The sequence below is a fragment of the Myotis yumanensis genome, unplaced genomic scaffold (genome assembly GCF_028538775.1).
Source record: "Myotis yumanensis isolate MYYU_CA2020_CCGP unplaced genomic scaffold, mMyoYum1.0.hap1 SCAF_16, whole genome shotgun sequence".
Classification (NCBI taxonomy): Eukaryota; Metazoa; Chordata; class Mammalia; order Chiroptera; family Vespertilionidae; genus Myotis; species Myotis yumanensis.
In genome coordinates, this window is record NW_027223767.1 from 14,240,038 (window position 1) to 14,253,259 (window position 13,222).

The following is a 13,222-nucleotide window of genomic DNA, read 5'->3' on the forward strand; positions in this document are numbered from 1 at the left end:
TTGTGTAGAGGGGAGGGGGGAGGGGAAGGGACAACTATGGAAAAGACACGTTAACCAATTAAGCTCTAGAAAATGAAGCCTGAAGGTGTGGTAACATGTCGCCTCCTAATTTGGTAGAAGTTTCTTTTCTTTCTTTTTTTTTTTTTAAATATTTTATTGATACCTAGGACCCTTCAGTCCACAGGCAGATGCTTTATCCACTGAGCCAAACCGGTTAGGGCTGGTAGAAGTTTCTGAATCCTAGGTCACTGGTGGCTCAGAAAATAAATAACCTGGGCATTTAATGGGCACGGTGTGTATGCAGACGCCCTCAGAAAGCCAGGGACTTCCTTCACTTGTACGCAAAATGGAAGTCACTATAGGTCGTAACTTTGGGCAGCCTGCCATGGACTCCTGAGCCAAACCTGAATTTCAGCCTGGCCCAGTGCTAAGCTAGGAGACAGGGAGATGCAGTTTGCTATGCCTAAAACAAATGACACCAAAGCCATGACGGGGGAAGCTTTAATACCGGAGGTGGGACAGCCGGAGGTGGGGCCGGGAGCGGACGCAAAGGGATCAGCTGCTGCAGCAGAAAAAGCGCACGTCGTTCACCGCGGTGTCGTCGGGGAGGCCTCTGGGCCGCTGGATCTTGGTCTGCAAACCACATATGCCTTTAGGACACGGCTCACTCCAGCTTCCAAAGTCTCCCCAGGCCAGGCCAGGCCCCTCCAGCTCCTTGCCGTCGGAGCAGCGGAAGCGCAAGTTGTTGGCGCCCGTGTTGTCCCCAATGGTCGTGGGTGCCTCCACTCGGAGTGAGAAAGCCACGAGGAAGCTGCCATGGGGACACCACAGCGGCTCGCTCCACGCGCCCCACCTGCGAGGGAAGGGAAGACTCACTGGCTGTGGGGCGCCGCCCACTCACCTCCAGCCCGATCCAGCCTGGGGACTTCCCAAGCCAGGGGCTCCTTGGCCTCGGGGGTCGGGTCTAATCACTGACATCCACCGCAGTGCGCAGAGGAGGTCTACAACCTACTCCCCAGGTCTAAGGTGTGGCCGCGTTGGAGTTACCTGCCGGCTGGGAGGGGGTGGGTGTAACAGGATAAGGCCCATACCCCACCCTAGGGGGTCATTGGCCCCTGCCGCTCACCTTCCAGACTCGGACTCCACTTTGTGCCCACGGGAGCAGTGCAGCCGAATCCCATTCATTGCCGTGTCGTCTCCAGGAATGCCTTGCGGGGGCTCCACCTGGCGCGGAGAGGAGGGGTAAAGATGAATCAGATACCAGTCACTATTTTATTTTTTTTACAAATCAGCGTTGAATGCATTCTTTTTAATTTTTTATTACTAGAATTGGTTGGTATCTTTTATTTTTTAAAAAACATATTTTTATTGATTTCAGAAAGGGAGGGGGAGAGAGAGAGACAAACATCAATGAGGAAAGAGAGCCTTAGCCAGTTTGGCTCAGTGGATAGAGCGTCAGCCTGGGGACTGAAGGGTCCCAGGTTCAATTCTGGTCAAGGGCACATGCCTGGGTTTCGGGCTTGATCCCCAGTGGGTGGTGTGCAGGAGGCAGCCGATCAATGATTCTCTCTCATCATTGATGTTTCTATCTCTCTCTACCTCTTCTTTCCTCTCTGAAATCAATAATATATATATATATTTTTTTTTTAAATGATGAAAGAGAATCATTGATTGGCTGCCTCCTACACACCCCTCTACTGGGGATCCAGCCCGCAACCAGCATGTGCCCTGGATCGGAATCTAACCTGGACCCTTAAGTCCTCAGGCTAAACCTCTATCCACTGAGCCAAGCCTTTGAGACCTAGATCTGAGCCCTCACCTTGATGGAGAATCCGATGGTGAAAAATCCATCAGGACACATCTCAGGCCAGGCCCAGTCGCCCCAGGGGCCCCCGTTGGTCACCTCGATGACTTGGGTGTAGCTTCTGGAACCAACCGCTCTGGCGTGCCCGCAGCACATCACCCACAGCAGCAGCAGCTTGGCTCCCACTGGCTCCATTCTGCAGCCTCTGTGAGCCAGGGCCCCTTAAGCAGGTTTATACCACCTCTGCCCCATGAGGGCTCCGATTGTGGAAGGGCCACTCGGATTAAGTGACACCAAAAACTAATCTGTTCCCGGAACCCTGCAGACCTGATCTGCTGCTCAGGGAGACCTATGCTCCCAGCACCAGAGGAGGAGGGGCATCAGCAGCAGACAAGTTGAAATCACCACCATCGCCTGAACTTTTACTACAGGCTATGTGGTTAGCGTCTTGCAGGCGTGTTCTATTTAACCCTCACAATTTTAGGAGGTGGGAATTAGCCTTCCTATTATGTAGATTAGGGAACTGGGGCTTAGAAATGGCAAGCAACTTGCCTAAGGTCACCGTCAGCCAAGCTGAGAAACACTTCAACACTGGGAAATGGGAAGCCCGAGGCTAGGGATGGAAGTGAAGGCTCCTGAATCCCACAGGAAGGGATTGGTCAGTAGCAAACTCAGGGACCTCCCAGATTCAAGGGAGCATCAGAGTGAGAGACAGGGCAAGAATCCATGAACTGTGGGAGCTAGGAAGAGTCTTCGTAGAGATTGGGATCCTGACTCCTTGAGAATCTGGGGTACTCTCCCTCACCCCAAGAAGAAAATATACACAGAGACAGGGACAATTCTAAGAAGTTTATGGACTGAGGGCTAAGAACAGGAGATATTGTTTCTTTGATTGCATCCTGTATCCTTTCTCTGAAGGATACACCCCCTCCATGGCCACTAGGTGGACTCCTAATTTGCAAAAATCAAAACCGCACCCCAAAAAAGTGCAAATTTGTCATCTGGGGCACTACCCTTATTTGCCTGCCCCTAATACACATTTCTTTGTTTATTAGCATACTAGAGGCCCAGTGCATGAAATTCATGCACTGGTAGGGTCCCTAGTGGCTGTGTGTGTGTGGGGGGGGGGGAGCTCCCTCCCTTCCCCTGGCTGGCCCTGCCCCTTGGGCAAACTCCCTACGAACTCATGAACTCCCTGTTGAGGAGACAATTTGCATACTATGCTTTTATTATATAGGATATGTATTTTGCAATAATGTACTTTGGCCCAGGTAATATTCTAAATTCTGTAAATAGAGTTACAACCAAGAAAAACAAGATTCATCAGAGCTCACATTCCAGTGGGGGAAACAAATTATTAAGTCTCTAATGGACCTTGAGCTCTATGAAGGCTCAGTTTATTTGTCTCCTTGAGGCCTAATCAGGGCTTGGCATGTGGAAGTACTTAATAAAGGTTTGTTTGATAAATAATAGAGGAGCCAACCTGGAGTTGGGACAAGGACTGGGTAGGAGCTGGTGAGAGCATGGTGGATCAAGCCTGAAGTATACAATCAAGAGATCATGCATCTAGATCAAGACAAGGTCCCGTGGGGATAGGCTAGAGAATTTAGACGCGGGTGCTCCCTGGATCCCAGGTGCCCCGTGCTTGAACTTTACAGGTAAGATTTATGGAGCAATTGTGGTAAGCTTTTCTATTTACAGTGTTTACACGTACATTACCATTTAATCCTGGCCAAGTACCTATTATTATCCTCAATTTACACTGGAAGGAACTCAAGCCCAGAGTCTGTTATCTTAGGACCCACATCATTGCTCAGTGTGGGAGCTGCTTCTGACCCCAGCCTCCCTTCCCGATACCCAGGCTGCCTCTTCCTACAACCTGATCCTACAAGGAAGGGAAATACAGAGACGTGTCATTGCCACCGAACTTCCCAAATCCTCTTAATCTGGTTTCTCACCCCTGAGGTGCTGCCCTCTGGGGCAAAGGGCACAGGGTAAGGGGCCTTAGATTAATGATTAACCCTTGCACTTCAGTGCACCGCGGACTTCTCTTCCTTCTGGGAGGCGGAGGGATAAGGCCTGGGTAGGAGCTGGTGAGGGGTGGTGGTCCCAGCAGCGCCCATGGGGGTCGTGCTGCTTCCACAGGTCTCCAGGCGCTGGCTCCGTCATACAATTCCTCTTGCCATTTTCGCGCTGCTACTTTTTTATCTCTGTACTCGGAGCCTACGTGAGTGGCCTCTTCCCCCACCTTCTCTGGCAGGAACCCAGGTATCCAGGTCCTGGAGACCTAAGGCCCCTCTTCGAGTCCTCACCGCCCCGCCTTGTCTCTCCCCAGGCGCCTTCGAGGGCTGCGGATCGGGGGCCCAGCCCTGCGTTACTGAGGGACCTCCGCCTTCACAGGTATGCAGGGGGCAGGGCTGGGACCGGGAGCTCCAAGTAGGACCCTCAACAGGGGGAAGGTGGAGCCAGGCTGCCTGACTCCCTGCTGAAGAGCAGAGCGGGTCCTCCTTCCTGTCCCCCCATCCTAGACAGAAGCCGAGAGCACAGCAGGAGGGACACCAGCTAGACCTTAGGTTGGCGAAGGAGGCCTAACAGTCTAGGGGTTCTGCTCCCCCAGATCCGGCAACAGTTGGGATCCCTGGAGGCCCCGGAGCGGGAAGAGCCTCGGTGCCTGAGCCCCGAGGGGATGCTGGGCCGCTTGGTGAGGCCGTTCCGCGCTAGTCTGAACCTGGAAGGGGATGTGGAGTTGTCGCAGTACCTGGCGGGATGGAGGGAGCTCATCAAGTGAGTGGTCTCCCTCCCCTCATCCTTCCCCGCCTCCATGGCTCCACCGCCCTCTCTCTAACCAGCCCACTCTTCCCACCACCAAACACACAGATTCCTAACTCCCTTCGGCTCCATCTTCACCTTCGCCACCAGCGAAGCCTTCAGCAAAGTGACAGCCCTCGAGGCTCGGGTGCACGGGCCAGATGCCGTCCACTACACATCGCTGGCGACCATGGCTGCGTGGGAGCGGCGGGCGGGACTGCTGGAGAGGCCTGGGGTCGCCCCTCCGGACTCGGCCAAGGCCTCGGGCTCACGGACGACTCTCCTGCTGCACCGTGCGCTGCGCTGGTCCCAGCTCTGCCTGCAGCGGGTGGCCACCGGGGCGCACCGCGGCCCGAGCGCCGGCGAGCAGTGCAGCGACGCCTACAGCACCGTCCTGGGCCCGCACCACCCCTGGCTGGTTCGGCAGGCCGCCCGCCTCGCGTTCCTCTCCTTCCCGGGTCGCGGCCGCCTGCTGGACCTGGCCTGTCCGCGAACCGGAGAGGCGGAGGCGCGGGCGGCGTTGGCTCGCGCGGCGGGCACCCTGGAGGAGGTCTACAACCGGACGCAGGGTTTGCTGGCCGAGCGCGGCCTGCTCCAGCTGGCCTAGGGGATCCCCGGGAAGGGAGCGCCCCGGGGCGGGACCCGCGCAGCACTGGGCTCAGGGTCCAGGCCCCCGGAGCCCGGCTACCGTGGGTGGGGCGGGGCGCCTGATATCCCGCCTCTGCGGTGACGTCATTCCCTTGCAGGCGCGCCCCGGGTAGGGTGGGATTTTTTTAAATCTCCTCCCTCTACCCGAAGTCCCGGGAAGGAGGGAGAAGCTAGAGGGAATAAAAGGTATTTTTTAGTAGCCGTCGATTTAGAGCGTTTTTTTTGTGAGGCCAGCGGGCACTTTAAGGGGAAATAGAAAACAGTGGGTGTGGGAAGATGTGTCATCCCTGTTCCCGGCAGCGGAGAGACTCACGCTCCCCGTGGCTATCTCAGCCACGCCTATGGCTGCCCTTGGCCAACTACAGGCCAAGCCTCCAGCCCGGACCTGTCTCCTGAGCTACCTCCACAGACCCCGCAAAGGCAACACGTCCGTCCGGCTGGGATCCAATCGCCTCCTCCCAGTACTGCACCTCTTGTGTTCCTTGTCTCTATGAATACATGGCACCCTTTCCTGTCAACCACCCAAGCCTAAAACCTGTGCATTATGCCTCACACCGGAGAGGCATTTAATCTTTACTAAATGACTTTGGCTGCTCCCACAACGAGAGTGAACATGAAAGAGCTTAGCATTTCATACACTGATAACTCCCAAATTACAACTCCAACCCAGTTTACCCTGGATTCCAGAATCCTATCGACACACCTCCTCATTCGACATCTCCATTTGGATTTCAACTAAACATAGCAAACTTAAATTCCCAAAACTATGCTTCTAATTCCCTCTCCTCCAAAGTACCCTCTTTATAGCCTTTGCTATCTCAGTAAATGACAATTCCATTCTTCCAGGTCCTTAAACCAAAAACCTTGTAGTCATCCTGACTCTTCTGTTTCTCGTTCATTGTACCCACATTCAATTTGTGAGAACCTGACTGCTTCCCACTATCTCCACTGCTACCACACTTGTAAAGTCAATTTTATTACCTGTATTGTTGCAATAGTCTAATTGTCTCTCTGTTCCATACTTTACGTCCCTATAATGTATGTTCAATAGAGCAGCCAAAATGATTATTTAAAATGTAGTTCACATCATGTCACTTCCCTGCTCAAAACCTTCCAATGGTTTCCTATTACATTCCGATTTTAAAAATTTAGACTTAGTTGGTCTGGCTCAGTGGATACAGTGTCAGTCTGCGGACTGAAGGGTCCCAGATTCGATTCAGGTCAAGAGCACATGCCCAAGTTGCCTGCTCGACCTCCAGTAGAGGGCGTGCAAGAGGCAGCTGATCAATGATTCTCATCATTGATGTTTCTTTCTCTCCCTCTCCCTTCCTCTCTGAAATCAATAAAAATATATTTTAAAAAAATTAATCAGGAAATTTTCTGTATCATATTTTCAGTTAAGAATGTTGAAAGGCTGGAGACCAAGATGGCAGCGTAGGTAAACACCGGAGACCGCTGCCGCAAACAACCATTTCAAAAATACAACTAAAAGACTGAACAGACATCACCCAGAACCACAGGAAGGCTGGCTGAAGAGAGACTCTACAACTAGAAGGAAAAGAGAACAGCAAATCGAGGCTCAGAGGCGGCGCAGTGTGGAAAATACAAAGGTACCGAGGTGCGCGCGCAAAGCGGGCTGGTGGCTGAGGGCGCGGTTGTCGTTTTCTGTCGGGAGTGAGTCTCAGACTCTGGGCTCCAGATCCGGGCGAGTCTCTAGGGACCCAGACTCAAACGGGAGAAGCGGGATTATCCGGCATCAGTTGGAACCTGAGGGCAGCTTTCTCTCCGAAGTTTGCAGCGGCTGCCGGGGTTCTGAGAAGCAGAGCCTCTGGGAACGGGACTGAGCGTGGCCATAACTGCTCCCTCCGCCCGCCCTGTTGAGCCCACCCCGCCCAGGCCCTGCGCACAGCCATTTGCCGATCGCCTCAGGCAAAGGCTGGATTAGCGCCTCCCCAGAAGGCAGACGTTTTCCATACAGCTGATTCCTATAGCCAGTCGGCCTGGTGGTCAAACCCCTCTAGTGTTAACTACAACAATTAAGGCTTGGCTAGAACAAGACTGCGCACAGAGACCACAAGGGGGTGCACCAAGAAAGCATAAAAGATGCGGAGACAAAAAAACATGACAGAAATGGAGGATATGGAGCTAAGAATCGCAATTTTGAGGGCTTGCCATAAATTTGTGCAGAACCTCACGAAAACTAATGAGACCCTCGATGCTACGATAAAGAAATTAGAAAGTAAGCATACACGGACTGAAATAAAGAATATTATACCCAATAGCAGACCAGAGGAGCACAATAATCAAACAAAAGATTCGACAAAAAACACCCAATTGGAAAAGCAAAATGAAAAAAGAATCCGAAAGTGTGAAGATAGTGTAAGGAGCCTCTGGGACAGCTTTAAGCGGTCTAATATCAGAATTATTGGAGTGCCAGAAGATGAGAGACAGCAAGATATTGAAAACCTATTTCAAGAAATAATGGCAGAAAACTTCCCCCACCTGGAGAAAGAAATGGACTTACAGGTCCAAGAAGCGCAGAGAACCCCAAACAAAAGGAATCCAAAGAGGACCACACCAAGACACATCATCATTAAAATGCCAAGAGCAAAAGACAAAGAGAAAATCTTAAAAGCAGCAAGAGAAAGAGGCTCAATTACCTACAAGGGAATACCCATACGACTGTCAGCTGATTTCTCAACAGAAACTTTGCAGGCCAGAAGGGAATGGCAAGAAATATTCAAAGTGCTGAATACCAAGAACCTACAACCAAGATTACTTTATCCAGCAAAGCTATCATTCAGAATTGAAGGTCAGATAAAGAGCTTCACAGATAAGGAAAAGCTAAAGGAGTTCATCACCGCCAAACCAGTATTATATGAAATGCTGAAAGGTATCCTTTAAGAAGAGGAAGAAGAAGAAAAAGGTAAAGATACAAATTATGAACAACAAACATGCATCTATCAACAAATGAATCTAAGAATCAAGTGAATAAATAACCTGATGTACAGAATGAACTGGTGATTATAATAGAATCAGGGACATAGAAAGGGAATAGACTGACTATTCTTGGGGGGAAAAGGGGTGTGGGAGATGCGGGAAGTGACTGGACAAAAATCATGCACCTATGGATGAACACAGTGGGTGGGGAGTGAGGGTGGAGTGTGGGGTGGGAGCTGGAAGGAGGGGAGTTATGGGGGGAAAAAAGAGGAACAAATGTAATAATCTGAACAATAAAGATTTAATTAAAAAAAAAAAAAAAAGAATGTTGAAAGGCTTTGTAAAGATCCTACCTGATCTGACTCTGCATTAGCCAAATTGACCTCAATATTCACTGGAATGTCAGATTTGATCCTGCCTCAGAACCTTTGCACTTGCTCTCCCCTCTGTCCATACCGTTTTTCCCCCAAATAGACAATGTCTTCTCTCCTTACTTCCTTCTGGTCTTTATTCAAATGCCTCCTCAGTGAGATCTTTTCTGATTATTCTAAAATGTCAACACACACACACACAGACACACACACACACACACTTCCTAACTTCCTTCCTTGCTTTATTTTTCTTCTTATTCAATTCACTCTTTAACATACTGTATATTGGAATTCTTTATTTTTTGTTGTCTCCCCCAACATATATATAAGCTCCATGGTGAGAGACCAGTCGGGAGCCAAAAACCAGGATTATAGGCTTTATTAAGGGAAAGAAACCTGCCGGGCTGTCCCGCAATGGGAGAACAGCAATATGTGCAGAGGTGAGCATGCCTTTTGAGGGAAGGAATGGGGGTTTAGTGTACTCGGCGTGTGCTGATTGGTGGCTTAATGTATGGTCCATATAGGAACAAGGGCTTAGGGCAGTGATGGCAAACCTATGACACGCGTGTCAGAGGTGACATGTGAACTCATTTTTTTGGTTGATTTTTCTTTGTTCAATGGCATTTAAATATATAAAATAAATATCAAAAATATAAATCTTTGTTTTACTATGGTTGCAAATATCAAAAAATTTCTATATGTGACACGGCACCAGAGTTAAGTTAGGGTTTTTCAAAATGCTGATACGCCGAGCTCAAAAGGTTCACCATCACTGGCTTAGGGGATTTGGCAGGTATTGATCGGTGGTTCAATGTATTGTCCATATAAGGTACATGGTTAGTCACTCAGGTATTTCCGGGCTGCAGATTACATCATACTCCGCCCACCAGTTGGGGGAAGGGAGGATCCATCACATGGGGCTAGAAATTTCTGTCTATTTTGTTCCCTGATGTAACCTTCAGTGCCTCACACAGTGCCTGGTACCTAGTAAACACAACGGTTTCTTGTTGAATGAATGTATGAGCACAAAAAATAGTTCAGATGGCTGGAGCCAAGAGAGTCAAAAAGAAAAGAAGGGGGTTGCATAACAATGTAAATGTACTTGGTGTTACTAGATTGTACACCAAATATGATTAAAATGCTACATTTTATGTTGTTATTTATATTTTACTACAATAAAAAAATGTAAAAGAAGCCTGGCTGGTGTGGCTCACTGGTTGAGTGTTGACCTAAGAACCAGGAGATCACAGTTCAATTCTGGTAGGGACACGTGCCGGGGTTGCTAGCTTTGATCCCTGGTGTGGGGCGTGCAGGAGGCAGCCAATCAATGATTCTCTCTCATCACTGATGTTTCTATCTCTCCCTCTCCCTTCCTCTCTCTGAAATCAATAAAAACATATTTTTAAAAGTATATAAAAAAGAGAATTGGCCAAACCGGTTTGGCTCAGTGGATAGAGCGTCGGCCTGCGGACTGAAAGGTCCCAGGTTCGATTCCGGTCAAGGGCATGTATCTTGGTTGCGGGCACATCCCCAGAAGGAGGTGTGCAGGAGGCAGCTGGTTGATGTTTCTCTCTCATCGATGTTTCTAACTCTCTATCCCTCTCCCTTCCTCTCTGTAAAATATCAATAAAATATATTTTTTTAAAAAAGAGAGAGAATTGACCAATGAATGCATAGACAAGTAGAACAAAGTGGTCATCTCTCTCTCCCTCCGTCCTTCCACTCTCTTTCCCTTCCTCTCTCTCTCAAATCAATAAATAAAAATTAAAAGAAAAAAAGTTATTTGAAAAGATCAAGAAAATTAACAAAACTTTAGCTAGACTAACCAATAAAAAAAGAGGGAAGACAAATGATTAAAATCAATAATGAAAGGGGACATTACTACAAATCTTAACAGAAATAAAAGGGATTATAAGAGAATACTATAAACCATTGTAGACTAACAAATTAGGTAACCTAACAGAAATGGACACATTCATAGAAAGACATAAAGTACCAAAATGAACTCAAAGGTAAATAGAGCCCTAGCCAGTTTGACTGAGTGGGTGTTGGCCTATGGACTGAATGGTCCCAGGTTCTATTCTGGTCAAGGGACCATGTCTGGGTTATGGGCTTGATCCCCAGTGGGGAGTGTGCAGGAGGCAGCTGATCAATAATTCTCTCCCATAATTGATATTTCTATCTCTCCCTCTTCCTTCCTATCTGAAATCAATAAAAAAATTAAAATAAAGAGAATATATTTTTTAAAATATATTTTATTGGTTTTTTACAGAGAGGAAGGGAGAGGAATAGAGAGTTAGAAACATTGATCAGCTGCCTCCTGCACACCCCCTACTGGGGATGTGCCCACAACCAAGGTACATGCCCTTGACCGGAATCGAACCTGGGACCCTTCAGTCCGCAGTCCGACACTCTATCCACTGAGCCAAACCGGTTAGGGTGAGAATACATTTTTTTAAAAAAGTAAATAGAAACTCTGACTAGTCCTATAATGAAGAGATTGAGTTAGTAATAAAAACTTCCCACAAAGAAAAGCCCAGCACCAGACATTTTCACTGATAAACTCTACTGAATGTTAAAAACAAAAATTAATGGCAATCCTTCTCAAACTCTTACAAAAATAGAAGAGGGAAGTCTTCCCTACTTATTCTAAGAGGCCTATATTACCCTGATACCAAATATATATATATATATATATATATATATATATATATATATATATGCAATTACAGACCAATATATCGATATATTGTATGAGTAGAGATGTAAAAAATCTTCAACAGCCGAAACCGGTTTGGCTCAGTGGATAGAGCGTCGGCCTGCGGACTGAAGGGTCCCAGGTTCGATTCCAGTCAAAGGCATGTACCTGGGTTGTGGGCACATCCCCAGTGGGAGATGTGCAAGAGGCAGCTGATCGATGTTTCTCTCCCATCGATGTTTCTAACTATCTATCTCTCTCCCTTCCTCTCTGTAAAAAATCAATAAAATATATTTTTAAAAAAATCTTCAACAAAATACTAGCAAACAATATATAAAAAGTATTAGCCCTGGCCAATGTTGTTCAGTGGTTAGAGCACTGGCCCACACACTGATGGGTCATGGGTTTGATTCCCAGTCAAGGGCACGTACCTGGGTTGCAAGTTGGTGCAATCCCCACTCTGGTTGGGGTGCTGTGGGAGGTAAGCAATCTATGTGTCTCTTTCACATCAATGTTTCTCTCTCTCTCCCCCTCCTACTCTCTTCATCTACCTCCCTCCTCCCCTCTCTCCCTCCCTCCTATTCTCTAAAAATCAATGGAAAAATATCCTCGGGTGAGGATTAACAAAAAAAGTATTACACAAATGGTCAAATGATTTTCAACAAAGGTGTCAAGACCATTCAAAGGGGACAGAATAGTCTTTTCAACAAATGGTGCTGGGACAAATGAATATCCACGTACAAAAGAATGAATATTGGATCTTAGCTGGTTTGGCTCAATGGATAGAACATCGGCCTACAGACTGAAGGGTCCCAGTTTCAATTCTGGTCAAGGGTACATGCCCGGGTTGCATTGCGGGGCTCCATCCCAGTTGGGGGCGTATAGGAGGCAGCGGATCAATGATTCTCTCTCATCATTGATATTTCTAGCTCTCTCTCCCTCTCCCTTCCTCTTTGAAATCAATGTGATTATATATATATATATATATATATATATATATATATATATCCCCTACACATTAAATACAAAAATTAACTCAAAATTGATCATAGACCTAAAAATATAAGAATTATAACAATGTTAGGTGAAAACATAGCGGTAAATCTTTGTAGCCTTGGGTTAGGCAACAGTTTCTCAGATATCAAAAGCATAAGCAACTAAAGGAAAAACACAAAATTGGACCTCACCAAAACTTAAAATCTTGTGCTTCAAATGATACCAATGAAAAAAGTGAAAAGATAATCCATAGAACGGGAGAAAATATTTGCAGATCATGTATCTGATACAGGTCTAGTATCTACAATACCAAAAACACTCTTACAAACTCAACAAAAGATAACCCAATTTTAAAATGGGCAAAGGACTTCTTTAATAGATGTTCCTCCAAAGAAGATAAGCAAACGGACAATTAGCATATGAAAATAGGCTAACCATCACTAATCACTAGGGAAGTACAAAAACAACACCAACCCACAAGATATCAATTCACACCATCTAGGATGGCTAAAGTAAAAACACACAACAACAATTAGTGAGGATGTAGAGAAATTGGAATCCTGTTACGTGGCTGGTGGGGATGTCAAAGGGGACAGCTATTGTGAAAAACAGTTGTCCGTTCCTCAGAATGTTGAACAGTTAGTTTATGACCCAGCAATTCCCCGCCTGGCACTGTATATACTACCAGGTATATACATACCTAAGAGAAATGAAGACATAGTGTGCTCTAAGTCAGAGGCTCAAGTCTGTCTTGAAGACTTTTTGACTTGCAACCCCAATCAGATATATCAGTACTGCACAATCTAATCGGAAGCACAGCCCTTGCAGACTGGGTTGTGGTTTTTTGTTTTATTTTGTTTTGTTTTGTTTGGGGGGGGGAGGGGGTATTTTTGTTTGCTTTCTTGCCTGCCACGCTGCCGTCAAGCAATTCACTGTCGCAAAAGAACGTCCTTCCAC

The 13,222-nt window shown here is 47.3% G+C and overlaps 2 protein-coding genes across 4 annotated transcripts; one reads left to right on the forward strand and one right to left on the reverse strand.

Annotated features, from left to right (window-relative positions):
* Positions 1 to 494: 494 nt before the first annotated feature.
* On the reverse strand, positions 495 to 5,328 carry VMO1 (vitelline membrane outer layer 1 homolog). 3 transcript variants are annotated; one of them, XM_070393930.1, is made up of 4 exons: positions 4,712 to 5,328; positions 1,820 to 2,009; positions 1,127 to 1,224; positions 495 to 853 (listed from the first exon to the last, which is right to left on the reverse strand). In XM_070393930.1, the coding sequence occupies exons 2-4, from the start codon at positions 1,997 to 1,999 to the stop codon at positions 556 to 558; spliced, it is 576 nt and encodes a 191-aa protein (XP_070250031.1). In that variant the 5' UTR covers positions 2,000 to 2,009; positions 4,712 to 5,328; the 3' UTR covers positions 495 to 555. The 3 variants fall into 3 exon arrangements, with proteins under 3 accessions (XP_070250031.1, XP_070250030.1, XP_070250029.1); XM_070393929.1 differs by having other exon boundaries at positions 1,820 to 4,562; positions 4,712 to 5,327; XM_070393928.1 differs by having other exon boundaries at positions 1,820 to 5,327.
* On the forward strand, positions 3,829 to 5,459 carry GLTPD2 (glycolipid transfer protein domain containing 2). Its single transcript, XM_070393926.1, has 4 exons — positions 3,829 to 4,031; positions 4,140 to 4,204; positions 4,422 to 4,588; positions 4,682 to 5,459. Exons 1-4 carry the CDS (start codon positions 3,926 to 3,928, stop codon positions 5,217 to 5,219), a joined length of 876 nt encoding a protein of 291 aa, XP_070250027.1. The 5' UTR covers positions 3,829 to 3,925; the 3' UTR covers positions 5,220 to 5,459.
* Positions 5,460 to 13,222: the final 7,763 nt, after the last annotated feature.

What these genes read in the sequence shown, in the direction of transcription:
- GLTPD2 (XM_070393926.1), top strand. Translation starts at nt 3,926, where the DNA reads ATGGGGGTCGTGCTGCTTCCACAGGTCTCCAGGCGCTGGCTCCGTCAT. An exon ending in TCTCTGTACTCGGAGCCTAC is followed by an intron (nt 4,032 to 4,139) that starts GTGAGTGGCCTC and finishes GTCTCTCCCCAG; the next exon opens with GCGCCTTCGAGGGCTGCGGA. An exon ending in AGGGACCTCCGCCTTCACAG is followed by an intron (nt 4,205 to 4,421) that starts GTATGCAGGGGG and finishes CTGCTCCCCCAG; the next exon opens with ATCCGGCAACAGTTGGGATC.
- VMO1 (XM_070393930.1), bottom strand. Translation starts at nt 1,999, where the DNA reads ATGGAGCCAGTGGGAGCCAAGCTGCTGCTGCTGTGGGTGATGTGCTGC. An exon ending in CCATCGGATTCTCCATCAAG is followed by an intron (nt 1,225 to 1,819) that starts GTGAGGGCTCAG and finishes TCTCCGCGCCAG; the next exon opens with GTGGAGCCCCCGCAAGGCAT. An exon ending in GTGGAGTCCGAGTCTGGAAG is followed by an intron (nt 854 to 1,126) that starts GTGAGCGGCAGG and finishes CTTCCCTCGCAG; the next exon opens with GTGGGGCGCGTGGAGCGAGC.